At 41.2% G+C, this 26,349-nt stretch overlaps 2 protein-coding genes across 14 annotated transcripts in view; one reads left to right on the top strand and one right to left on the bottom strand.

Moving 5' to 3' along the window:
* Positions 1-15,184, top strand: part of FNDC7 (fibronectin type III domain containing 7) — a 22,731-nt gene extending 7,547 nt beyond the window's left edge. For 6 of the 9 annotated variants that reach the window (XM_081194987.1, XM_081194984.1, XM_081194990.1 and 3 more), the window contains 8 exons: positions 524-778; positions 1,862-2,122; positions 3,059-3,316; positions 4,737-4,991; positions 6,841-7,098; positions 8,324-8,578; positions 9,770-10,024; positions 12,065-15,184. In XM_081194987.1, coding sequence (XP_081051113.1) covers positions 524-778; positions 1,862-2,122; positions 3,059-3,316; positions 4,737-4,991; positions 6,841-7,098; positions 8,324-8,578; positions 9,770-10,024; positions 12,065-12,429 — 2,162 coding nt within the window. In that variant the 3' untranslated portion in view covers positions 12,430-15,184. The remainder of the gene's footprint in view (positions 1-523; positions 779-1,861; positions 2,123-3,058; positions 3,317-4,736; positions 4,992-6,840; positions 7,099-8,323; positions 8,579-9,769; positions 10,025-12,064) is intronic. The other 3 variants (XM_081194988.1, XM_081194985.1, XR_014008343.1) reach the window with 2 other exon arrangements.
* On the bottom strand, positions 14,912-26,330 carry PRPF38B (pre-mRNA processing factor 38B). Of its 5 annotated transcripts, XM_081195018.1 has the most exons (6): positions 25,855-26,330; positions 21,226-21,294; positions 20,312-20,463; positions 20,169-20,229; positions 17,771-17,994; positions 14,912-16,994 (listed from the first exon to the last, which is right to left on the bottom strand). In XM_081195018.1, exons 1-6 carry the CDS (start codon positions 26,200-26,202, stop codon positions 16,139-16,141), a joined length of 1,710 nt encoding a protein of 569 aa, XP_081051144.1. In that variant the 5' UTR covers positions 26,203-26,330; the 3' UTR covers positions 14,912-16,138. The 5 variants fall into 5 exon arrangements, with proteins under 5 accessions (XP_081051144.1, XP_081051145.1, XP_081051146.1 ...); XM_081195019.1 differs by lacking the exon at positions 25,855-26,330 and having other exon boundaries at positions 21,216-21,294; XM_081195020.1 differs by lacking the exons at positions 21,226-21,294; positions 25,855-26,330 and having other exon boundaries at positions 20,155-20,229; positions 20,312-20,330.
* Between the last annotated feature and the right edge of the window lie 19 nt (positions 26,331-26,349).

Here is a 26,349-nt window from a genome sequence, read left to right as displayed (position 1 = left end):
GGGCTAAAGCATATTCCATTGGTGTGCAGTACCGATGTGACTCCCATCTTCATCCCTGGAACTGCCCAATGACTTTGTCCAATCCAAATGAATAAATCATCCAGCGATGTACCAGATGCTGCTGTGCCGATGGCCAATGCAGTCCATACCTGTACAATGGCTCTGTGCCATAAGTTGCAGAGTGCCAAAACCTCTGGCTAAATGAGGTGTGTGAGTTAGGAACCCTTAGCATGCCTGCAGGTCCTAGCAATGTTTTGTTCTGTACCGCTCAAGTGCTTTTCCTGTGCTCACCAGGACAAAGAGGAATGCAATTTTTAAGCCACACATGGCCTGTCTTGTTCTTGCACTAGAGACTGCTAAAGTAATATGTGTTACCAGCAGAATAATGAGAAATGAAAAGAGAGCCATCAAAACCATGTCCTTCCGGAGCTGATACTTTGGGAATAAACAGGCACATTCAGCTATGCAAAGTCATGCCCTTGCATGTCAACATGTTATTCCTCTTCTTTTATTTTGTTTTAAGCTCCTGAGATTCCGACTATTGAACAAGCTTATTCAAAATTGAGTAACAGTATCACAGTGGAATGGGCATCTGTCGCGGGGGCTTCAAGTTACCTGCTGACAGCACAGGATGGAGAATCATTCATTGAAACAGTAGTCACAAACTCACCAGGCACTGTGACTGGGCTGAAGGCTGCTACACTGTATAAAATCACAATCCGATCTATAAACACTGGAGGAAGAAGCCAGCCTTCAACGTCAAAGAAAGCAAAGACAGGTATTTTTTCATCTCATTTAGACACCACATATGTTAGGTATTAAGGATGCATTTGAAACCGAATTGTTTCACATCCTTCCTCATTCATTTTAATCTGACTTCTGATTTAGGTTTGGAAGGAAGACTACACTAATAACCTTGACTAACTCTGTTTCTTGGAATCAACAGGGAGAATACCTCCTTTTTATCTTTCTAGGTCTCTCATTGGCTTTTGACGCAGGATTATTACCATGCAAGAAAGAGCCTTTACAGTGGTGGCCCCCCGTTTTTGGAATGCTCTCTCCAAGGAAGCACACTTGGTACCTTCACTGTCAGTTTTTATGTACCAGGCTAAAATATATTTTTATTATACAGGTCCTTTGCAAATTAAGTGACCCTCTACTGTGCTGCTCATATTTTAGTAGGTAGGATGGGACTTTTCATTATTGTATTGTTGGATGAGGTTTTTAACAATTTTGTATTGGATTTAAATTGTCTGCATTTTATCTGTGTTCTGTCTTCTGAAGTTGCTTTGAAACTCTGTAAAAACCAGTGGATGCAGGTAAACAACAACAACAACCTTGCTGGTTCCTCTTCAAAATCTTGGCATCTATGGAGCATGAAACTGTCTCTGTTCTACTGTTTCCCTAGGCCTTTCCAGACAGTGGAGCTTGGTGAATATTATTTATCAGTTAGGCACCTGCCCCACCCCATCCCGCTTTGAGCTTTTTAGAAGTCTTTTCTATTGTCTGTGTTGTTCAGTTAATAGCCATATGACACTGGAGGAGATCATCTGAATGTATTTTCCCTATATGGACCCTCCTTATCATCTATTTTTGTCTGATGGGGAGGCAGCAGCAATTAAAGTATTGGACCATCCCTGTGATTCATTTTACAAGGAATGTTTACTGAACTGTGGTTATTTGTATGTTTGCTTCACAATTGATAGGTGTATCCCATGCATTTACTCGAGTGTGCACAGCTGAGTACAAATAATCAACTGGGAAACATCTCTAATGATGCAAACATAGATTGATATGTTGTCCACATCTGCACAGATACAAAATCCCACTAAACCTAACGTATATTTTTGCTTATTCACAGTGCTCGCTGCACCAATCCTGACAGCAAGTTCCCAAAGTTATGACAACATTGTTGTGAGTTGGAGAGCTGTATATATGGCTGTTGGATTCTTTGTGTCTATCATGAGATCTGATGGTTTGGGGAGTATGTTGAAAGAAAACACCACAAACAACTCCCTGATATTTTCCAATCTAGACCCAGGAACTCTCTATACTATCAAGGCACATGCTTGGGATGCTAATGGGACACCTGGAGATGACTTCACCTACAACCAAAGAACAAGTAAGAGGAAACTGGAAAGCCAAGCCAACACTTGCTGTCAAGGAGGAGTCAGATAAATGTGACAATCAGTAAAGAAAGGTTTACACCTATGGCACTACTCATGGACCTAAAACAAAAGGGGAAAGAGTTTGAATGACTATTTAGTTTCAAATGTAACCACTTAAATTTGTCGTGGCCATTGGAAACAGTGGGTTTTATCCAATTACGTCATTGCATGAGTGGAATGCCTCTCCTCCCGCTGCACGCCCCTGCACCCCTCCCATAGCTGCTCTGGTGGTTTCCCCAACCCTCTGGAGCAGATTTGAGAAGGCTGCAGGCAGTGCATGGGGGAGAAAAAGGAGAGGAAGTTCCACTGTATGAGCATTCTGCTAGTAGGGGGATTTCATTGGATTCGACCTAATAAAAGAGGAGTTACATATATTCCCTGTGCTTTATTAAAGTCAAGCATAAAACCATGCACATAAAATCAGCACCAGAAATCCAGATACATATACTGTATTTTTTGCTCCATAACACTCACTTTTTTCCTCCTAGAAAGTAAGGGGAAATGTCTGTGCGTGTTATGGAGCGAATGTCTGCGGGTGGCGGGAGGGGGGATCTGCTGCAGTTGTGAGCAGAGGATCCATGGTTCCCCTTCCTTCCCTCCTCCGTGGTTACAAAGCATGGATCCACATGGATCCTCAGGATTTTTGCATTGGGCTACTCCAAACTCACTGTCAGATCACATGTCTGTGGCCACAGCACGACCCACAAAAATCATATATCCACTATTTCGTTTAGAATATTTTTTTTTCTTGTTTTCCTCCTCTAAAAACTACGTGTTATGGTCTGGTGCGTGTTATAGAGCGGAAAATACAGTATACCATTTGTGCCTGAAATACCATTCAGCCTTATTTTTATTCGAGAGATTTATTTTGTTTTTTTGTTTTGTTTTAGGGCCTCATGCACCAGGAGATGTTCAAGTAGTTTTTGACAGTGGAGCGTTGAGAGCTGCTGTTTCGTTCACGCTAGCAGAAGGTGCTTCCAGTTACCTCATTGCAGCCCACAGCGGCACCTCCAGAGTAAATTGCAGTACAATGTCCAGTTCCTGCACTATTCCATCCCTTGAGTGTGGGGTAGAGTATTCCCTGTCTGTTGTAGCAAGCAATGAGGCTGGTTCCAGCACACCTACAGAGGCTGTGACTTTCAGGACTGGTACGTGATCTTTAGCAGCTCATATGCACTCTTCATGGTGTATGGAGGAGTGTATGCTTTGAAGAATACCACAAACTTAATACAATTGCCAGTGGATGATAGGTGTCAGGGAAAAGAGATAATAGTTTCTGCTTTTTTTTTTAAAGGAAAATAATTGCGTAGGGGGAAAAGACAAGTAAATGGTGCGTGATAGATGTTTTTTTAAAAAATGAGTTTAGTAGAGGAAATTGATTTTGAGAAACTTTTCACCATTTATCTAGTCTAAGGAACAGAAAAAAACAAATGTGGAGGGGGAAAGCATTGTTTAGTAGACATTAGCCATTATAACTTATTGTAATTTATTATTTCAGTGACTGTGTTTCAGGAAAGGGGAACCTTTGGTCCTCCAGATGTTGCCATCTGGTCCCAGTCCCCTGCTGTATATATAATTGAATATCGGATGCTGGGGACAAACAACAGAGGGAGGGCTATTGTCTTTATATCCTGCTGTTGGGCCTTTGAGAGGCATCTAGCTGGCTACTGTTGGAAATAGTACGCAGGGCTAGACAGACACTTTGTCTTTATCCTATGTTCATAGAAGTGAAGGAGATTATTTTAAGTCTGCAAACAGGAAGCAAATCAGGAACCATTTTTGCTGGGTTCATTTGCATGACAGTTTTGAAATGGCTCAGATGTTCACACTTTCAGTGTATTTCTGAATCTTGCAGTCTCTATGTATGTCTGAGTCTTCAAGCCTGTCTGCACCCTTTCCCTTTTCTGATCATTTTCGTACCAGAAGGTGATTGCAAGATCAATATGTGCAAACAAACCGCACAGCAATGTTCAAAAAGTGGGTGTGGAATAAAAGGTACAAACTCCACCTACTTCTCCACCTTTCAGGTGTTGAGACAGGCTTAGCACACAAATCCGTTTCTCAATACGCAGCCCAGATTTTTGGTATGTGTGTGTAGATGATTCCCTCCTAACACACAAAATACCCAGCAATGTTGCTGCTGCTTAATGGTCCTAAATTGAAAAATGTATGCTAAATTATAAAGGCAGGCTTGTGATAGATGCCTCTGCTTCTGGGTTAGTGCTGCTGCTTTTGCTCATAAGTGCGATTACTAATATCCCTGGAAAGGGCAGGTATCTTTTCCTTCAAAAGCTTCTACTGATAATTACATCTGCTGTGCAAATTGCACAGCATGGATTGATCTTTGCAGTCACTATAATTAGCTGTATGTGCTCTGGGGCACAGCAAGAGCTGAAACCTTCAGCACATGTGGACTTAATAGATCAGATGTTCTACAAAAGCATATCCAATCCATTGGTTATGCACCAGTTGGGGATTTCCTAATGGTCTTATTGGAGTTTTCTAATAGCTGCACTATTCAACTATGAGAATATGATAATTATTTTTGTTGAAAATTTGACTTTTCAGTGCCTTGTGCTCCAGAAAGTATAATAATTGAAGAGGATGAGCCAGGCTACATGGCAGTGTCATGGTCAGATGTTGACCTGGGTGATTATTATGTGGTCTTTGTGAAAAGCGATGATGGCTTGGAGGTGCACTGCAACACATCACATACCCAGTGTCACTTCCAATCAGACTGCGGCTTCACCTATTTTATTAGTGTCTTTGCCTATAACAAGGCAGGGCAGAGTCCATTAGGTGACATATTTAACTATACCACAGGTAAGTGCCAGTTTATTTTTTGCATGTATATTTGGTATATCTGCATGGGCATTATATAAAGCTTGAAACAAGCTTTGAGTGGTGAAATAGCTCTGTGCTTGTGTGTTTGTGTATTCACATGTTTATTAACATGAAATGGAATATAAGGAATTCCAAGATGAGACAAAGTAGCTTCATCTTTACATAACAGTTAGGACTGGTGACAAGTAGGTGACCCAGCAAAAATTAGCACTCTAAGACAGGGGTTGTCAACCTGGTCCCTACTGCCCACTAGTGGGCATTTCAGGATTCTAGGTGGGCAGAAGGGGGTTCTATGGCACAAGCTGAATCCTTCTTCCATTGAGCACTGATGGGTGGTAAGGAAATTTTACCATCAAGAAATATGCATTAGTGGGCGGTAGGTATAAAAAGGTTGACTACCCCTGCTCTAGGAGCTTCACTATCTGTTCCTGAAGGATGAATGGCTCAGACTAAGAAGCCAAGCTAGTCTCATCTCTCCTCCAGACAACCTGTTTACTCAGCTTTCATCTTGAATTGCTTGCACAAAGCTTACTGTACATGGTGGGTAGATTTTGTCCAGTCTAAAGTGAGCATCCGTTCTAATTTTTTATGGGGTGTGTTCACACTTCCCATTAGTTGTTAGCTCATCCCACACTTTTTAACACACTTTCCAGACTGCAAAAATACCATTTTGGGGGAAGTGGATTTGTCCTGCTAGGGTGACAGAATGCTTTCATCCAATTAAATCTGCAAACTTAAAGTACTGGTATGTATTTGAATCCATTCCAGAAAATACAGACCATCAGTAACTTAATAGGACAAGGTGGTACCCTATTAGTGTTGTATAATATGAGCCCTGCTGAGTTAATAGCTGCATCCCCACCACCTGCAGTGATGGTGCTGAAGTGCAGCAAAATGTGGATCAGCAGTCCATCTGTTAAGCTACCAGCATAGCACAGAGATGAAGACCCCAGGGCCCCAGAGTCTGTTTTGAGATACTCCACATAACAATCATTGCATCAAGAACTATTTGGTTAACCTCTAATATATTCCCATATATTGCACTGATCCTGGCCCGACTGCACTGGCTGCCGCTTAGTTTCCAGGCCCAATTCAAAGTGCTGGTTTTTACCTATAGAGCCTTAAATGGCTCAGGACTACAATACCTCAAGGACCGCCTCTCTCTATATGAACTGACGCAGACCTTGCAATCACCATCTGAGGCCCTTCTTCGTGTGCCCCCTCCACAAGAGATGGCAACACAGGAATGGGCTGTTACTGCAGTGGCAACTCGTTTGTAGAATGCACTCCCCAAGGAGGCTTCCATGGCGGTATTATGTACTGAAGTTCTCACCCTGGGCCAGCAGGGGGATACTGTAGATAGTTTTCACTCAGGTCCACATATGCAAATAAGGAATCGAAAGTGACATTCAGTGATTGTATAGTTACAGAAAATGGTTACTGTTGCGTTCTAGTGGAGCTCTATATAAGCAGGCTGGCTGAACCCTTCAGTTCAGTTCTGTTCTGGCCTGTGAATAAACAAGAGCTGTTTGAAGAATCGCTGTGTCATCTGATATGTTCACCCACAATTTAACAGGCACCTTCATTACATATCTGTAATTACAAACCAGGTGTTTGGCTGATTAACATTCTATGGCCTTCTGTGTGTCAGTGGGAAGGGGTGTAATTGGTTTGTTTTGCTTGTGTTTTCATTTTATTATATATTTTGTGTTGTCATTTTGTATTTCTATGTTGTGAACCCGCCCTGTGATCTGCCAACGAAAGGCAGTATGCAAATTGAACAAATAGTAAAATAAATATTGCTGCATTTCCCCTTTTTTCCCTTTAGCACCTTGCTGCCCCAGTGATGTTAACCCAGTGTTCATTTCCAGTGATACAGTTCAGATTGTTTGGTCTCCTGTCCGTGGTGCTGAAATGTATGAAACCAAAGCTGTGGATTGGACCAACGAAGTGCTATGCAATGATACTGCGACAGTTTGCACCCTTTCTGCACTCCAGTGTAACACCCAGTACAATATAACTGTTTATTCATTCAGTGAAATTAGAGGCAGCAATACATCATGCACATCTAAACACGTGGCAACAGGTACTATTTCAGTTTACAATTTACAAGTTTCAGTTTACAAGTTAAAAAGTAACTGTACAAGCTGTAAAGGTGAACCAGTACTGCATTGTAACTCATAAATTGGAAATATTGGAACTGAACTGAGTATATTTGTCATACTGTTTTGAGTGGAAGGAAATATCTAGTGGAACTTCTGAGTTCAGACTGCTTTCTGTTTCAAAATCTGATCTCTGTTTTGCACACTCATCAGTCTCATGTATGTTTTGCTGGATTGCACCACTCCCAGACTGCACTTCTGGGAGATAAAATATTTGAGTCCTCTCCCATTTAAAATATTTTGCATATATAAAGCTAACATGTCAGGGACATTTTGAGATAGCATTCCCCCAACACACTAGCTCTGAATATGCAGGATAATTTTGTTTGTGCTGTTCTGACATCTTAACTACACTCCAGCTGTTTGTTTTGACTCTGGGATTAACATTTCCAGTAGGCATTTTGATTTGCAAAACTTTAGGTCACTGATTCCTTTAGAGCTGCAATCCTATCCATTCTTGTAATTTAAATGCTAAGTATGATTTACTGCCAACTTCAGATAAAAATGTTCATTGCTGTTGTTGTTGCTGCTGCTAACAACTGTGTCTCAAAGGAGTTAAAAAAACAACTTTTGACTATAGTCTGCCAAACCAAACAGAACATGAATCTAATGCCTTTGGTTTTGGGGCAGGTCTTTGTACCAAGAATGGGAAACTGGCCCTTCAGATGAAGCTGGGCTCCAATCTCTATCTACCTCTGCTAACATGGCCAATGGTCATGAATGATGGAGTCCAACAACTTATGGGAAACCCCCAGTTCCCCATACTTGCATTGTACAGCATTGTACAACAACTTGTTACCCTGTGCCCCTGAGTTTGCACATAAAACACTATGGCATTATGGCAGTTAAGCCACTACTAACCCCTCTAATGTGGTACCCTAAGACCTTTTAGGACTTTCAACTGATTGTGCTATGGAGAATATATTTATTTCAAGGTTGGTTTTCTAAAGGCTGAAAATACACCCACATGCAAATTTCAGTGAAATGTTTTGGGAGGGGAGCAAACCTTGGACAGAGAGGATACAGCCTTTGTAACACTGGTTTTTTTTTTAAGATCATAGATTCTTAATAATCCACAGCTGTCTTAGTGCAACATAAAATCCATAAATAAGAATGCAGTTTGAATTTGCTCCATCTAAAATCTTTCAGCTCCATGTAGTCCGGAAATAATAAGTGTCTCAAAGGATGCTCTTTCTGTAATTAGTGTGCACTGGCATGCCAATAATGATGAAGCGATGTACACAGTCACTGCCAAAGGAGAGGCAGGAATTTGGCATTGTGCAAGCTCGGGAAATTCATGCACCATCCATAATCTTCCATGTGGGTCACTGTTCTCTGTCAGCACTGTAGCAAGCACAGAAGCAGGTCACAGTTTGCCTAGTTACAGTGTGCCTTTGGAGACAGGTAAGTTACAATTGCTGAGATGTTATTTACCTTTTAGGTATCGCTCCCTTTTTATAACAGGGGACAGCAGCTCATCATCTGAGCTGAGGTTTTAACCAAAGTCGCCCATATCCAAATACATCTGCTGGCTAACAATGACTCCTCCTTATGTATCACAAAGATAGATGGGGAGTTATAGTACTTGCAGTATGTCAAAGGATATACAAAGTATATACAAATAGTTAATCAAATATAGTTAGCGATTGGACCAGCTCATACTGCCTCCTCGGGTACCAGGGGTGGACTTAAGTCTTTCAGATTTCAGTGGCACTCTGTGTGCGGCCATAATTTGGCACCCCTATAGCCTGCCTTCCATTCTGCTCATGTACTACATTAATTTCAGTGGGTCTAGTCACTAAATCCCACCCAAGATGTATCATGGATCAATGATTAGATTATTAAACAACTTCCAAATTTAATGAAAATTTCTGTGTATTTAAAAAAAATTCATATAGTTTGCATGGAGATTAAATAAAAATTAGTCTCAGTAATGACTTATGTCTGCCAGCAGGGCCGGCTATTCCACTTGATGCGTGTAGGTGGCCATATGGGGCAGAGATAGGGAACCTCCAGATGCATCAGTCCCAGCCAGAATGGCCAATGGCCATGGATGGTGGGAGTTGTAGTTCTAGGTTCTCCATCCCTGATCTAGGGTGACTGAAGGGAAAAAATATGATGCAGGAAATAAAAAGTGGGGGTGGGGTAGTATTTAACAAATAAATATAAAAAAATCAGAACAGTATATTTATTCTCAGTATATTTATGGTGGCAGCTATTCTGCCTGGTGGAACCTTTTTCTTTATATCCTTATCAGTGGTTGCTATAGAAATTTGGAAGGCATAAATTATTTATGGTGCTAAGCTCCTTTCTTTTGTTACAGAATGTACTGCAACAACATACCTGCACCTATTATTTGTCCGTGACCCCCGATTTGTTCTCCATTTACCTGATATATGTCCTTTATATCTATTAGGAACTGCAATGAATAAGTAAAAAAAATATGGTGACCAGTTAAAAGCTTGTGATGCAGGCAGCAATTGGGAATCATTTTAAATTTTCAACTAAAGTGCCAAAATATCCCCCAAGAATGTACTTCTGTGCATGGAGTAAATACACACACAATCACTTTACTAAGTATTTTCTTCTTTCAAGCACCTTGCTGCCCACTGGATGTCACAGTAACTCAAGTGACACAGTCTGTAACAAACATCAGCTGGTCTATTGGGACCGGCGCAAAGACGTACATAGCAATTCTGGAATCACACAAAGGACGTGCCAGGTGTCACACACTCCAAAACTATTGCCTCTTGGGATGCATTACATGTGGAACCAACTACAGTGTGTCTATCAAAGCGATCAGTGAAACAGGCTTAACATCAGATTGCATATACAAAGGATTTTCGTCTAGTAAGTATGTGAAAATGTATATTTAAGTACCTGCATGGTATTTCTACATTTCCACCCTCATATTAAAATGCTCAAACTATGCTCATTGGTTTGGATCCTGAAGTTAGATGGAAGCTTGCAGAAGGGGGCTGCCATCCCTTCCTGCGCGTGCCCCTCTTTCCAGAGGGTTAAGACTCCCGAGTGGTGTGGACTATGGAATGCTGTGGAAAACAGAGGAAACAACATTGGGCAAAACAAGGCGAGGCATCTCTCCTTGCTTTGGGCAAGTTTCCTATTTCTACAGCAGACCCCCCCCCCCATCCTATCCTGCACTGTTCAGAAGGGTCCCATGACACTCTTGAGAGACTTTTCAGAGGGAACCAGAGGGCTGAAAAAGCTCACTTCTGGGAATCCCCTGCTGCTTGCGGTTTTCTGGGCCTAGCCATTCCTAGATTACTGTCCTAAAGGTAAAGGTAAAGGGACCCCATTAGGTCCGGTCGTGACTAACTCTGGGGTTGCGGCGCTCATCTTGCTTTACTGGCCGAGGGAGCCGGCGTACAGCTTCCTGGTCATGTGGCCGGCATGACTAAGCCACTTCTGGCGAACCAGAGCAGCACACGGAAACGCCGTTTACCTTCCTGCCGGAGCGGTACCTATTTATCTACTTGTACTTTGACGTGCTTTCAAACTGCTAGGTTGGTAGGAGCAGGGACCGAGCAACGGGAGCTCACCCAGTCGCGGGGATTCGAACCGCTGACCTTCTGTTCGGCAAGTCCTAGGCTCTGTGGTTTAACCCACAGCACCACCCACGTCCCTTACTGTCCTAGACCAGTGTTTTTCAACCACTGTTCCGCGGCACACTAGTGTGCCACGAGATGTTGCCTGGTGTGCCGCGGCGGCGGCGAGGAGAGGCCGCCCAGCGCGGGGCTCTCGCCGTCTGCCTGCCTGGCTGCCTGCGAGCCCGGCGGGCAGCGCCTCCATCCGCAGCTCCCGCCTCGCGGCTCTCATCTGTTTAACCTTGAAGTTTCCCCCCCCCCCCGGCGCGCTCTCCTTCCTCGGCACTCCAAGCGGCGCTCCGGCTCCGGGGGGCGGAGGAAGAAGCTCCCGGGCTCCGGCGTGTCCTCCCGGGCGAGCGCCACTCGAGAGCCGCGAGGCGGGCGCTGCGGACGGAGGTGCTGCCCGCCGAGCTCGCAGGCAGCCAGGCAGGCAGACGGCGAGAGCCCCGCGCTGGGCGGCCTCTCCGGGGAGCGAGAGGCGCTGGGGAAGGAGAGCGCGCGGGGGGGGGGGACTTCAAGGTTAAACAGATGGACGTTGTGACCACAATCAGTTTGAATCCCTCTTTTTTTTCTAAGAAAATAAACATTTTACTGTTTTTAGGTATTCTCGTCTTATACCCATTCATGCAGTCCAGTGTGTTTAAAGAATAATTGGGTAAACAGGGTGGGAGCAAAGCACCCCTTTGGAATTATCCTGTGAGAGGATGTTATTTTAAAGCACCTGTGTGCCAACTTGGGATGTCTGTAGAGTTTATTTTTCCACATTATAAAAATATGATACTCTCTCTTATCAAAGGCAGATGTAATATTTTTAACAAATATTGTCATGAGTAAAAATAAGCCTAAGGTTTTTTTTTAAAAAAAAAAAGTCAAATTTTCGCCCACTAGGCGGGCGCCGGACTGTGTCCGCCCTATTTCCCATCCGTCCTGGGTGGGGATCAGATCGGATGGGATCGGATGAGAGCGGACAGGCGGTCTGCTCTCATCCGGTTCCCCATAGAGAGCAGCGGGGCTCTGACATCTCCCTCTCCGCACACAGTGGTGGTGTGCCTCGTGATTTTTTTCATGAAACAAGTGTGCCTTTGCCCAAAAAAGGTTGAAAAACACTGTCCTAGACAACTCCTGAAAGCTTACACTTTGAGAGAACCTACAGTACTTTATTAGGACATTCTGAAAATTTTCTCCATTTCAATTGATAAAAAAGAAATCTGACCACTTTCTCGTCTATCCCCCAAGAGGAATGAGCAAACTGAATTCAGTGTTCTTGGTTGTTTTCCTCCTTTAGGTGCTTGCTGCCCTTCTGGGGTTAAGCTATATAGACTGGGCAACAATGGCATACGAATATACTGGCGGACATCCAAAGGTTCAGTCAACTATAGTACAGATCTTTATGGCTCAAAAGGAAATTTCACCTGTACACCAAACACAGACCTGACTTATTGTGATATTACCGAGATACCCTGTGGCGATGTCTATACAGTTGTGGTGTCACCTGTAACTGATAGCGAGGGATCAAAACCTGCATTTTGTCCTAAGAAGATATATTCAGGTAATGACTTGTGGGCCTTTGGCAGTAATGGCAAAAGGGGACAGAAGCTGGGCCTCAAGATAGTGGAAGTGAAGAAAATTAAAACTGTGGAAACTCCTTGAAACAGTCTACACTTGGTGGCTGCTGCCCAGAGCTCTTATCACATGAAATCTCCATGCCATTGTCAGCCAGTTTTGGTGATGGGTTATGGTGGCATGGCAACTGTCTCTACCTGAAGGTGTGTGGGCATGATTCCATTCTATTCATCTTAGCCACTGTTGCATCTGATGAAATCAACTCATCCATAAAAGCTTACGCCAAAATAAATGTATTCTACTTTAGGGTCCTGCAAGACTCTCGTTTTTGCATGGACTATGGTTTCTGCGTAGCTACCTTTAAACACAATAGAGCTGCCGATACTGCAGTGGCTAGTGGAGTATTTCTAGAAAATACTTATAGCAGCTTGTCAATGATCCCCTCCCCTCAGTCCAGACATGTGCTTGCCGATCTGAATTATTCTGATTTGTGGGGAAATTGCTAATCATTCTCCATACAGGTAATGTAATATTGGTATTTATTCTGAAAACAGCTATTGTTGCAATTCTAGCCATTTAGAAGCATGTTTATTGACTGAATCTTAGTCAAACTCCAATTCATTGCATTTTTAAATTTTCAAGTTAAAACCATCACTTTAAATTAAAACAAATTGGTTATGCTTTTTTTCTAAGTTACATTGGGAAATCCACTTTAGAAAGCACCATTCAATGATTCCTTCAGTTGTATATATATGTAATTTTGCATTTCATTTTCTAGTGACATGCTCTGGAAGTTCAGTAGGAATGGGTAAGTGTATCAAATTCCTTGTCTAATAAATCAATATATTTTACCTAAGCTGAAAATTCTTTTCAATATCTTTTGGGGTTTTCTATTTTTTTTAAATCAATTTTATCAGAGGCCAAATTGCACTGTTTTATTTTCCATACCTTTTGCAAAGAAATATATCATAGTCAATAAAGTTTGGGTTGTATCAAACAGTGTCACTCAGATTATAGCAAGGCGTTCATTAGTGGAACAAGAAAGCAATTTTCAGCCATTTAAGGAAATCAGCAGCAGCAACAAAACACCAATCACTTTTGTTTCTGGAGGAATTGGTTCTCAAACTTACACAAGTTTCTCAACCCTGACCATGAGGTAAACATTGATTCACGCAATCTCCACAAGAGGTAATTACCAATCTAAATATTGGTAGATGTCAAAAGCTACCTTTTGATGTCAAGGCTCAAGCTGCAAATGTATTTTCAATACAAGTGTTTCTAGTCTACTAATATTACCATCATCCTATGCATTTTCCTGAAGATCTTTAGGAGTCAAAATAGTCCCCCTGCACCCCCCCTATCATCAGGAAGGTTGCACGGTCCTCAAGGGGATCAAGTCCCAGCACTTCTCATTTTACAAACTAAAATGCTGGGAAGCTACATTTTACCCATGTAGGATTGATGAAAATGAGACGAAGTTTTAAAAATAAAGTCACTCAAATCTAAATTGCTGTGTTTAAACATTTTGAATAATATTCCAGTGATTTACAGAGGAAAGCGAAGTTTAGAACACTACCAAGTGCTACAGGAAAAGAGAGAATGAACCAAGCAGGTAAGACTTATCAGAGTATTATTTCAGTCAGTTTTGTGTTTGGACTGAGATTTAATACTATTGTTGTGGCTTTCAGTTCCTTGGCTAATACACCACTCTGGCTACCATGTCCGTCCTTGAGACTGATACAGCTAATGCAACCTCCTTGTTCACTACCAAGGAGAACCTCTTGTCATTCTACCATCACAACTGGCTCCCATTATTTGTATTGATTCCTGCAGCACGTATTAGATCAGGATGGCTAGTCATCAGTCTTGGAGACAAGGAGCTTTCTATATTCCAGCTTTCTACCTGCTATGGCATTGCCACAACACAAGGCTGATAGCCCTTCTCTTACGGGGAGCCATTACTGACAGCCTTTTCATAATACATGAGACAAACTGCCAGCTCTAAGACAAATGCCAACTACCACAACATGTTCAAGATACAGCTTTTCTCTTTTATGTTTTGGAGGAGGGGCAACTTATTTTCACCATTAAGCTTTATGATCCAAGAGCTTGGTAATTATTAGTGAGCTGAAAGGGTAAAATGAAGTCCAGAGATAAAAAGGCATTTTTAAAAAATTGTACCTTGGTTCCCAAACGGTTTAGCTGTTGAACAAATCATCTCCCGAACGCCGCAAACCCGGAAGTGTGTGTTCCGGTTTGCAAACGTTTTTTGGAAGCCGAACATCTGATGCGGCTTCCATGGTTTCAGATTGAGTGCAGGAAGCTCCTGCAGCCAACTGGAAGCTGCGCCTTGGTTTTCTAATGGTTTTGGGAGTCGAATGGACTCCCAGAACCAAGGTACCACTGTACTCGCAACTGGGAAGCCGGCCTGCCAAATAGTTCTACCATTCCATTGATATGATGGGCGACCTGCTTGTTACACAACGAACTGGTGTTTTTACTGTTTATGAGTAATAAGCCCAAAATGATTTTTTGCAGCTGGCAATGAACAAGTGGGGATAGCCACAAATAAATTAATCCAGTCTTTATTCCAGAGATTTTATATTTCTTATACAGGTCACTAGAACAAGTCTACCAAACAGAAATGAACTGTTGTGATATGATTTCTCTTTCAATACTGCATTTTGACATTATCTCACAAGTAATCAGTGTTTGGAAAAAATTATCTAGTTTTTCTGTTGCATGAGAGAAATTCTTCATCTCAAGCAATGACCACAGTCTTTGTAAAAAAAAAAAGACACATTATGCATTTTAAAAAAACACTATGAAGATGCTTTACTTTTCATTTATAAAAAATTATTTGGAAGCTTGAAATTTAAGTTTGCTGCTTGACCTTATTTTTCATCTTCCTGTCTCCTCCCTGATTCTGCCACTTTCACCTTTGTTAGTCTATGGTTGTTTCATAAAGCACAGGGCAGTGGCACAACAGTTTTAATGAAAACCCTGGGGATATCATAGTGAAATAATATTTACATGAGCAATAAAAGCTAGCCAGAAAGTCTATGTAGAGATGGTAGATAGGCTTATAAATCTTAACAGTGTTCCTATGAGGTAGCACTGACTACAACATAAACCTTAGGAAAGCCTAAACCCCTGCCTTAAATTGCTACCTCCTTGAAAAGCCTACTCTAAATGCAACACTTTCTTTAGTTTCACAAATAAAATGTATTTTAAATGCTTTCCCAGGACAAGAGGTACAAATGGACACAAGTTCTAGAACTGCAACCTTCATGGATGTTCAATGCACATAAATATTTTAGATATAATACACGTTCAAGATCCATCCTTAAGAGCTTCTGCCATACTATTATGCAAAGCACAGCCATGCTAAGTCAAAGATAGAAACCATAATTCCACATCTATAAAACAAAGTAGAATTAGTGGCAGTTTTATTGCCGTATACAAATTTAACCAACATGGCAAACCATGCCAAAAGGATTAGAACAGTTTCAGGACGTATGTACAGATTGTACATTTTGGAAACATTTGAACAATAAAAAAAATGCACAAACAGATTCGCATCATGAATTTAACTAAACAAATGGGCTGGAAATAGTCAACGCATTTAACGGGATTACAAAGGCACTTCCCTACTCAAAATAGGAAATGACAATCTGCAGCCTAGAGGGAGGTTGAAGAAGAGTGCTTATCAACTACTGCACAATTTCAACTGTAAGAAAAAATAAGCAAGATTTCAAAACATTTATAGGATTCAATGTGATCCACTTCTGAACATTCATACAGTCTCATCTTTGTTTTTAGATTGTTTTTCTTGATTCTCTCGTTCTGTACTTTGGCTCCTCTGATGATCATGTTTGTCTGAGTGGTCCTTATCACTGTGATCGTGTTTATGGGAACGTTCTTTGCTTTTGCTACGTTTTCGTGATCTCTCTTTACTGGGACTAAGGTCTCGTTTTCGGGACTTTTCAGCGCTATCAGTTCTTCCTCTGCTTCCACTTCTGCTTCGCTTATTTGATTTCTCTTTGCTTTCACTTTTGTGTTTACTTGATTTCTCTGTACTCCTGCTTCTACTGTGCTTCCCAGCATTCCTACTCACACTTCTGCTCCTATGCTTCCGGTCCCTACTTCGGCTCCTGCTATGCTTCCTTTCTTTCTTGGAATCTCTTTTATCATCCCTATGTTTCCTTTCATCTTTTTCATCTTTATGTCTCCTCTCATCGATTTCACTCTTGCTTTTTCTGTCCTTTGATTTTTCTCTAGAACGATCTCTCTCCCTAGAGCGCTCTCTTTCCCTTTCAACACCTCTCTCTTTCTCATAGTCACGCTCCTTCCTTCTACTACGTTCGTTTTCTTTCTCCCTCTCCCTCTCTCTGTCCCTTCTGTCTCCTTTTCGATCACGACTTCGACTTCTGTGCCTCTCTCGGCTTCTACTTCGTCTTCGCTCCAATGCCCGATCAGAACTTCGGGATCTTCGCCTCTCCCTCTCCTTAGCTTCTCGCTCTAGTCTTTGTCTTTCCCTCTCCCGTTCCAATTCTCTATCAAAACTGGATGACCCACGGCCTTCACGATGACGACTTCTGCTTCTTGATCTTCTAGGTGACCTCCTGGGGCTCAAGGACCTTCTTGGAGACCTACATGAAAAGAAATGCTTAAGAAATTGAATTTTTCCAACAAGAGTTTCAGCAAACTTTCACACTGTACTTTGTATACCCTTTTCATTCTATTTCCCTGTACTTATCAAGTGTACCAAATCATCCAATATTTTTAGAGGTCTGCATAAATACTAATAAAGTGCTCTACAGCTGGTGTTAGTAGTAGGCAAACTGTAGTACAGTAGTAGTAAGCAAACTGTACACCATGGTCTGTTGATAGACCACTGGATAGTTTCAGGTAGACTACCTAGCACTTGATGGTTGCTAGGATTCTTGCAAATACTATTGGTCTAGGTGAACGCTAGCTCCAGCCAAGCAAAAGTGCATATTCTGGATAATAAACATTAAATGATGTCTTGTTCCAAGTATGCATTTGCACCTCATAATTTTAAAACACATGTGGACCATACCTATCTGGTAAGGAAAAGAAGGAAAACCATAAATGCCTAGAATCAACCCACCCTAGATAAAAGGCTATGTACTTGTGCCAGCAGACTCTTACTTTAGCCATATACACTAAGTTAAACAAAACATAGTGTAGCTCATCTGCTATATGGGAATACCACCATTCCTATAGAGAAATTGTAAGGATTATTGAGATAATGTATGTGAAGCTATCTAAAGTACTACATAAATGCTATTACTCATTTAGAAGACCACACTGCAAACATAACTACAAAAAGTTTTGATTATGTGAAATTATAGGATGAGAACGTCTAAATTAAGTAACTTATTTTGTAAAGTTAATGTATAACCTTGAACGTCTACGTTCCGCATGCCTGTCTACTTCTTCTACTCCCTCCTTGCCATCCTTCTTGATTTTTCTAGGCCTGGCTTTAATTTGTTGATCAATGTTCTTTTGTACTGGTACAGGAATCCTTGGAAATAACGTAGAAAACCATTCCAGCTTAGTTAGAAAAGAGCGCAGCATTTCTCCAATGGTCATGACACAGCCGCCACCTGCTTTCACATCAAGGTCCTTCAAAAAACAAACACAAAACAGAACACAAATTCTGAATGTAAGAAACCATCTAGAGTTTCCTTTAGAACAAATGCTACTATACTGATTGCCATCTTTCAAGTCTCAAATATGACGGCTTAGTTGTTTTTGCTGGTAAATAAGTTGCCTAAGAACTTCAACTCTTGTACCTTTGCATTTGGCCCTATGTTATAGAGTGGGAGTTGGACTTAATGCATATGCATGCAGGTGCATACCAATCCTGCAGCCAAATAGTAAAGGGCTCATGTCTCAACAGATTAGTGTAACATTTGCTTACACAGCTGGCTTGTATGCTACCATCTTTTACTGTTAAGCCACAAAATGGATCGTAACTTGCTTGACATTAATTCTCATTTTTGAGGATTGTGGTCACAACTGAACAATTGAGGATGACTATTTCCTGTCTAAAAATGACCAGAAAAAGTTGTAGTAGAAAATGGACCCTGCCTAAATCGGAAGCAATAGCAAACCAACTGCCATGAAGCAGTGAGGTTTCTAATTTAGAGTTATGCAAAAAAATAAATAAAGGAACAAATAATTGGAAACGCATAATCCATGATGACCATTGTCTCGGAAAAGGGTCATTACCGCATGAAGGCCTTCTTGCTATGCCCTCTCACAGCTCAGGACATGTTAGTCAGCTATTGTCAGGCCCAAACCTATAGTGCAAGCACACAAGGAAAGTGAGATTTGTTATCTAAAACAGGAAGAGAAAATCTCAATGTAAAATTGCTTGCACTCACACACATTTAAGTGTTCAGATATACAGTATTTCCAAACAAAACTGCTGCACAGAGATCTAAAGAAGAAAATAAAACACTGGCTTAAATGTAGTACCCGAAGTGGTACATACAAAAATAAGAGCATCAGTGAAAAAGTCAAAGCACTAACAACATTTAGCTAGATACATCCAGAGACACAATGCTGAACTGCTTTCACATCTTCAACAGTGGCAAACTGAGAGAAATGTTAATATGTAGAAATGATATTTCTGTGTTACTACAGTTTTAATTAGTTACATGAAAAAGAGGCCAAAGTGATCATAAAGCAGTTAATGAACAGGAACCAAGAATGCCATTGTGTATTACTAGATTATGGGAAGCCAAAATATATGCCATTAGAGCAAAAACTACAAGCATAAAATATTCATGTAACCTTAAAAAGAGCACTGCGTAGTCTAAGCGAGACATTACGATTGTGTACTGGATCCCTAAAGGTCTTTTTTTGCATGGGATCTAAACATTTACTGTGGCAGTAACTAGCAAACTACACTGCAAGGTATTAGTATGACTCATCAATGACTACTTCTAGAGGCAAAATTCAATAGTTCCTAGAACATAAAATATACCGTATTTTTCGCTCTATAACACGCACCCGACCATAACACGCATGTAGTTTTTAGAGGAGGAAAATCCGTAGGCATGCCACTCGTAGGCATTCCCTCCATAACACGCACAGACATTTCCCCTTACTTTTTAGGAGGAAAAAAGTGAGTGTTATGGTGCAAAAAATACGGTACTTAGGACAAAGGCTGAAATCTGAGAAGCAGATTGATTTGTGGTAAAAATGCTGCTGAAAAGAGAATCCACACTAAAAATAGCACATGTGCACTGGAGGAAATTACCCCTTTCAGCAGTTTCTGTATGGCCTTATTATCACTATTTGAAAGTTAAGAGGTTAAAAGCAATTTGCTAGTTCAGTGGCAATGCTATCAATTGAAAATTTTAGAAAGCAACTACAGACTGTAGCTGTGTTCACATGCTGTTGGACTGCAGATGCCCCATTCAATTCTCCTTCGTCATTGTCCATTTACTTTCACGTAAACAAACAAACACCCACCTGATTTTTCAGGTTTCATACTTGGTTAAAAGATAGAGATATTGTCCCATACTGTAGTTATCTTTCCAAGTATGCATTCCATTTGCCCCCAAGCAGTTAGGTTGGTGATATATTCAATTCCAACTTATTTTAAGGGTGTAAGAATGTCCCGTAGTCTCTGTTCATTGCAAGTTTGCAAACCATTAAAGATGAGAAAGGTTTTACTTTTCACATGGTTAAAAACTGTTTTCCAACATACAGAAGTTCATCTCAAAGTTACTTTACTTAAGATTTCAGAAAGAAAAGAAAGTAAATTATTACCCTTGTTGACATACCTCCTCATCATCAAGAAAGGATTCAAACCAGTCCCATAAATCAGTTGGAGGCTGTGTGTACCTTGAAGTACAAAGAGACTGTGTAAATTTAATAACATTTTTTGCAACAAAGTTAGCTGACAGTTAAGTATATGGCTACTTACCTAATATACATGAATCCAAGGGCCCTAATAAAGGGGGAGTCCGTATGAGTTATCAACCCCATCACTTGCTTACGGGTAAGCTTCAGGGTAAATAGCTTGTACAGGAGGCAAAAGGCTGTAGACACTATACCTCCAGTTCCAACACCACGCACCTTTAGAGATTAGGAGGAAGAGAAATACAAATCATTTAACACTAGAGAGTAAGACACTGAAGAGAAATACTTTTCACTTCAGTACATATAACATTAATGATTTTTTTCCTGCAAGTTTGTAAGCTCAACACTTAAGGAAGGTCATCTGATTCACTTAGAAGTTGCGGAGCAGTGGGTGACTGCACTAACATTTCCTGAAGCTGAAGAGCCCCATCCAGACATTAGGCCTACAATATTTGTGGAGGAGGTATGATTGGATTTAGTCTCCACTTCCAACTATCAAACCAGGAATGCTTGGAAACTTCCCAATGGCCTAAGCTGATTGAGATCTGAATCTTAATTTTTTAAAAATAATAACCAAAGAATTTCAAGTGAATGAAATAATTGTGAGGCGTGAAAGTTAAGCAGATTTAGCATGGTTTATATATAATATTTTTTGAAATTCAAAACTTTACTTGGGAATTATTTTTGAACTATTTGTGAACATTTTATGATGTAACAATTCAATAATATGCACTTGTCTTGCATTGTTTAGAATCCAACATTTTCTTTTTCGTTCCCTATTACAAGTAGCAAATCAGTCATGCTAACTTCAAAAAAATATGCCCACAATGACCAGTCAGTTAAGGCTTTAGTGGCATAATCTATCAATTAAATTGATTAGAGCTTACGACACTAAATTTTCTGCTGAGTTCAGCGTTGCATTTTTGAAATGATTAGCTACCATATAAAAAACTTCAGAAGGCACGTACTTCTACTTACCCCTCCGCACATCCCTGTCTGGCCTGCTGTTTTTCTGCTGCCTTTCTCCCAAGGCTCAACATGTGTAACCTGAAAACAATAAAGCAATTAATCAACCTATCATCATTTTAGATTTACATTTTAACTCAGACTGTACTAAGCACAGTGTGTCATCGACACACCCATTCCTATTGCCCCCGCCCTCAGCAAATAGTAAGGACAAATCATTCCTCAACCCCAAGTCCAATACAAAATGAGCTAGAGCTGTACTTGTTAATATCTATTTAAAACTAAGGTCATGTCACATATGCACAATTATTTGAGAATAAGCTCTGTCAAATATTTTTGACTTGCTTTTAAATAAACATGCAGGATTTGACTGTCAATCTGGCTTTTACATTTTCAGAATACAAATATAGCACTGCAACTAATATTTATTATTATGGCCTATGAGATGATTGGTAAATTTTGATAGGCTAGAGGCTCCAGGAGACAATAGTCTGTTCTTCAGACAAATCATGCAGTGATGTCACCTGGTTATCACTTTTCTACTTTACGCCCTCTATCTTTCTCTACAAAGTGCTCAGCTATTCAATTATTAATATCTTACCTACCTTTCATTTTCTATTTCAAGAAAATTATACTAGCTCAGTTATTATACATTTAATTTTGTTTATCTTATGTCCATCACTTTGGTATTCTATATTAAGTATTTGTAAATTCTAATCATGAATAATAAATGGCAAGTGTATGGTTGTGCAAAGTAGTGGTGACTTAGGCAAGAAGCCAAGGAATGGAGAAAGTAGTTCTGTTTGCTAGGGGTCCACAAATTTTGGCTGGTCCTAGTAACCAGCTAAAATTTGGCTCTACACTAATGTGTGCCTATGACAAGGGGAGGAATATTTTGTCATTGATGTCATTTTGAACTTCAGAGGCTTTCTGAAGCTTGTTCTTATTGCACCAAACTTGAAAAACATCTGACTATTTTCAAAGTCTTTGTAAAAGACAACAAGCCATTCTTCAGAAAGGTCAGAAATTAGGGGCTCCTGCCAATATACACAATAACCATCAGCTATTAATGGACCCCTGCCATTACCTAAAGGGACTTTTGAGTTCATTTGTTGAAGAACTGACTCTTGTGTGGACCATGACCATCAAAGCCTATAAGCATTACAATATAGCTTCTTCCCAAGCTGTACGTTTCCGAGCACAATTCAAAGTGTTGGTGCTGACTTTTAAAGCCCTAAACGGCCTCGGCCCAGTATACCTGAAGGAGCGTCTCTGTCCCCATCGTTAAGCCCAGACACTAAGGTCCACCTCTGAGGGCCTTCTGGCAGTTCCCTCACTGTGAGAAGTGAGGTTACAAGGAACCAGGCAGAGGGCCTTCTCGGTAGTGGTGCACGCCCTGGGAACGCCCTTCTATCTGGAAATAAACAACTGTCTGACTTTTAGAATACAGTGGTACCTCTGGATCTGTTCCAGAGCCCTATTCGCATCCTGAGTAGAATGTAACACGCGACTGCGCATCTTGCCGCTTCCGCGCACGACGTCGTTTTGAGCGTCTGCGCATGCGGCGAAACCTGGAAGTAACGCGCTCCGTTACTTCTGGGTCACCGAGAGGCGCAACCCGAAAATACTTAACCTGAAGCTACTTCAACCCGAGGTATGACTGTACATCTGAAGGCAACCCTGTTTAGGGAAGTTTTTAATGTTTGATATTTTATCATGTTTCTAATATTCTGTTGGGAGCCACCCAGAGTGGCTGGGGAAACCCAGCCAGATAGATGGGATAATAAATAATAATAATAATAATAATAATAATAATAATAATAATGTAGCATAATTTGCTCCAGGATACATGGGAAGAGAACATGTTGTGGCTCTTCACCACCCCATCTCTGTACCGAGTTCCAGGCATGAAATTATTGTACAGTGCGTGCTCTTCTCAATCTAGTCCAGGTTTTCTATGCTATCTTCACAGTGGGAAGGGCTCCCACTTCAGTGTTACAGGTGCCACTTTGCTCTGTGCACATATTCAACTGAAAAATGATTAAAAGCTTGGAGAGGACAAAGAGTATGATTCTAAGGCTCGCCACTGTTTGTTCACAGTACAGCATGGTTTCACATTACATTGAAACCATCTCCAAGGTTGCAATTTTATCCATGCTAAGAAGCTTGTAAATCTCAGTGTAATAAAGAGCATACATTTGAGTAAACGTGATTGCTCTACACTTCATATGAAAACAATTTCAACTTGTTGTTATTTATTTGAAGTATTTCCAATATACATGATTTACATATGTAAGACAATTTTGACTGACAAATTACAGAAACTTAATAGCTTTCCCCATGTTTCCTATGTTTTAATTTAAGCATGAATGAAACATGTTATTTGAAAATGTTGCTTTAAGTTAACTTTGGGGGTAAAGGAGACAGTATGAAAAAAAAAAACAAAGGAAGGAAAAAATGAGGAAAGCAAATCTTAATCAAATAATAGACATTGTAAAATAAAATAATAGAATCACAGAGTTGGAAGGATCCCCATGGATCATCTAGTCCAACCCCATGCGATGCAGGAATATGCACCCATATGAGAATCAAATCCTTGACTTTGGTGTTTTCAGCACCACGCTCTTAACAACCAAGGTAACCAGCATATCAGATATAACTGACATTTTTGGCAAGTATATCTTACATTTTGGTAATCTTTGGAAGGGCACCGGTGGCGGGAGGCCTCATTAGGGAAAGCACACCTCGGTTTAAGAACGGACTTCTGGAACAGATTAAGTTTGTAAACCAAGGTACCACTGTATATTAAGTGGTATAGAAATTAAAGAATCAATAATCAATATTTTGCTTAAGGTAGCATTTTTTGAAAGTGAGGCGATTAAATGCAGATGGACCCTACAAGCTCTAGAAATAAATCATTTGCTAGTTAAAAAGAATGAGGTTTTGATGCTTTTAAATTAAGTGGTAAAAAGAGTCACACTATGCCACACTATAACCACTGAATGATCAGCAAGAGAAAAAGCCAATGAAATTAACCGAAGGTTGTAATGCCTCCTGGAAAATGCAGATAGATCTGATTTCCCTATATTTGATGTTATGGAGACATGGATTAAGAGAACAGAAGTGGAGAAAAACTTGGAACATAAACACACTTATCTATGAGTTCAATTAATTTAAATTCAATAGCCCAATCTAACAGCCCACTTGATTTCTGCTTGTGCTCCCCCCGAAAAGTCTTGAGCATATCAAATTATTCTATAACAAAGTACGCTAAGTGATTCAGGAGAAACAATGTAACCTATGGAGAATTCAAGTCCTTCCTCCTGTATTCCCTCAAGTCCCATACAAAAGTTATTTGAAAAGGGCCAGAAAGTACAGAAAAATAAGTGAATTTAAAAGGCAACAGTAGCTATATCTGTCTGTAAGAACCCCCCCCAAAAATCTAGTTGGATAGTACTTTTATTGAGACTACCCAAAATGTCATAAGCATGTGGTACTTTTGAGTTCTTCAGATCTGTTAATCAGTTATGATACACAAAAGGGGTGTGGTTGGAGAATAATAAATGGCTACATCATTAGCCCAATTTTTGAACTGTTTACCCCCCCTGCCCCCTTTTGTGACAATCTGGTTGGTCCCAAATGACATTACTTCACTGTGAATTTAGGTAATTTTAAGATATCTAAGTGGTGGGCTAGGTTCTGGGTGAAGGATGGGGAAGTTGTGGCTCTCCATATGTTTATCGACTCCAAAAACACCTGAAAGGCCACAGGTTTCCCATCATTGTGTTTAGCTCCGCAATTCAGGCTCACACCTGAACAGTAACGTTTCAAAGCTTAAATTGGTTCATAGAAAATAAATGACAGTCTTAATCTTCCAGGTTACAGAACCCCGATTTAATAAATAAAAGACTGTTAGCAGCCATAAGAATGACTGAAAGCAGGGTCACACAGATCAAACTAAACAGCTTTTACTCACAGCATCTGAAATACACAGCGTATTAGAATTCCATTTTAAGACAGCCAAAATTAACTAGTAGGCCTCAAATTTTAACCTATTAACATTAAGATTAGCAGGACAGTGTTATGTTGGTATAAAGCCAACGTAACAGAGAATGCAGCGTGCTGGTTACCTCCTGCTGAATTCATCAACCGCCTGCTTTAGATCTTTGGCTGGGAGAGGACGTGAACATGCTGCCCAGTGCAATTGCCAGTTTTCACACACACGCAGCGCTGGCAATAAGTTTCTAAATTCAACCAACATACAAGTCTGACTGGTAAGATATTGGGGGGTGGGAAGAGAGATAGAGAAAGATCGAGATCTGGAGTTTGGATTGAGACAAAGAATTGCATAGCCATTTCCCAAAGAAAAAAGTAGCCACATTACAACTACATAGCCTTCTCTCTGACGACCGTGGGAAGAAATAGGTCAACATCTCCCATTTTGATGGCGAGACTGGAATAAAGTATTCATTATTATTAAAAATAGTATGGGATTGGATTGTGGAAGAGACAGCTGCGAAGAGCCTTATGTTTTTGGGCCCAGGCCAGATGAGCCCTGCTCGGCCACGCGGTGATGAGCGAACCAAGAATCTCGCCGGCTTCCTCCGAAAGGACCTAGTTCCTTCCCGGTTCCCGGCTCACCTTGAAGTAGATTTCGTCGACCACCTCGTGGTAGGTCTTGAGCTCGTAAAGCTGCACCTTGAAGTAGGGCGAGGAGAGGATGTTGGTGAGGATCATGGGGTTCAGGTTCATGGTCTTCTCGTTCCCCCACAGGGGCAGCACGTTGCCCTGCTTCCCCGAGGCCGCCGGCTTGGGCCCCGCGCTCTGCAGCGGCAGCGGAGGCGACAAAACGGCGCCGGCCTGCGGGAGCGGGAGAGGCGGCGGCTGCTGCTGTTGGCCTCCCGGCTGCTGCTGAGGCGACTGCTGCTGGTGTTGCTGCTGCTGTTGGTGGCAGTTCCCGGCGCCCACGACGGGGCAGTTGTTGGCCATGGCGACTCCCGCTCACACCGAAACAGCGGTTGGCCGAGCAAAGGCCGCAGCGGCGACGGGGCGAGCGGAAGCCTCTCGGGGAGAACGCTGCCGAGCCGAGCTCCGCCAACCGCCAACAAGATGGCGGCCGCTGCGGAAGTGACGGAA

Source organism: Podarcis bocagei, assembly GCF_964188305.1.
Source record: "Podarcis bocagei genome assembly, chromosome: 5".
Classification (NCBI taxonomy): domain Eukaryota; kingdom Metazoa; phylum Chordata; class Lepidosauria; order Squamata; family Lacertidae; genus Podarcis; species Podarcis bocagei.
The sequence above is the reverse complement of the archived record's forward strand: the minus strand, read 5'-3'. Positions and strand labels throughout refer to the sequence as shown.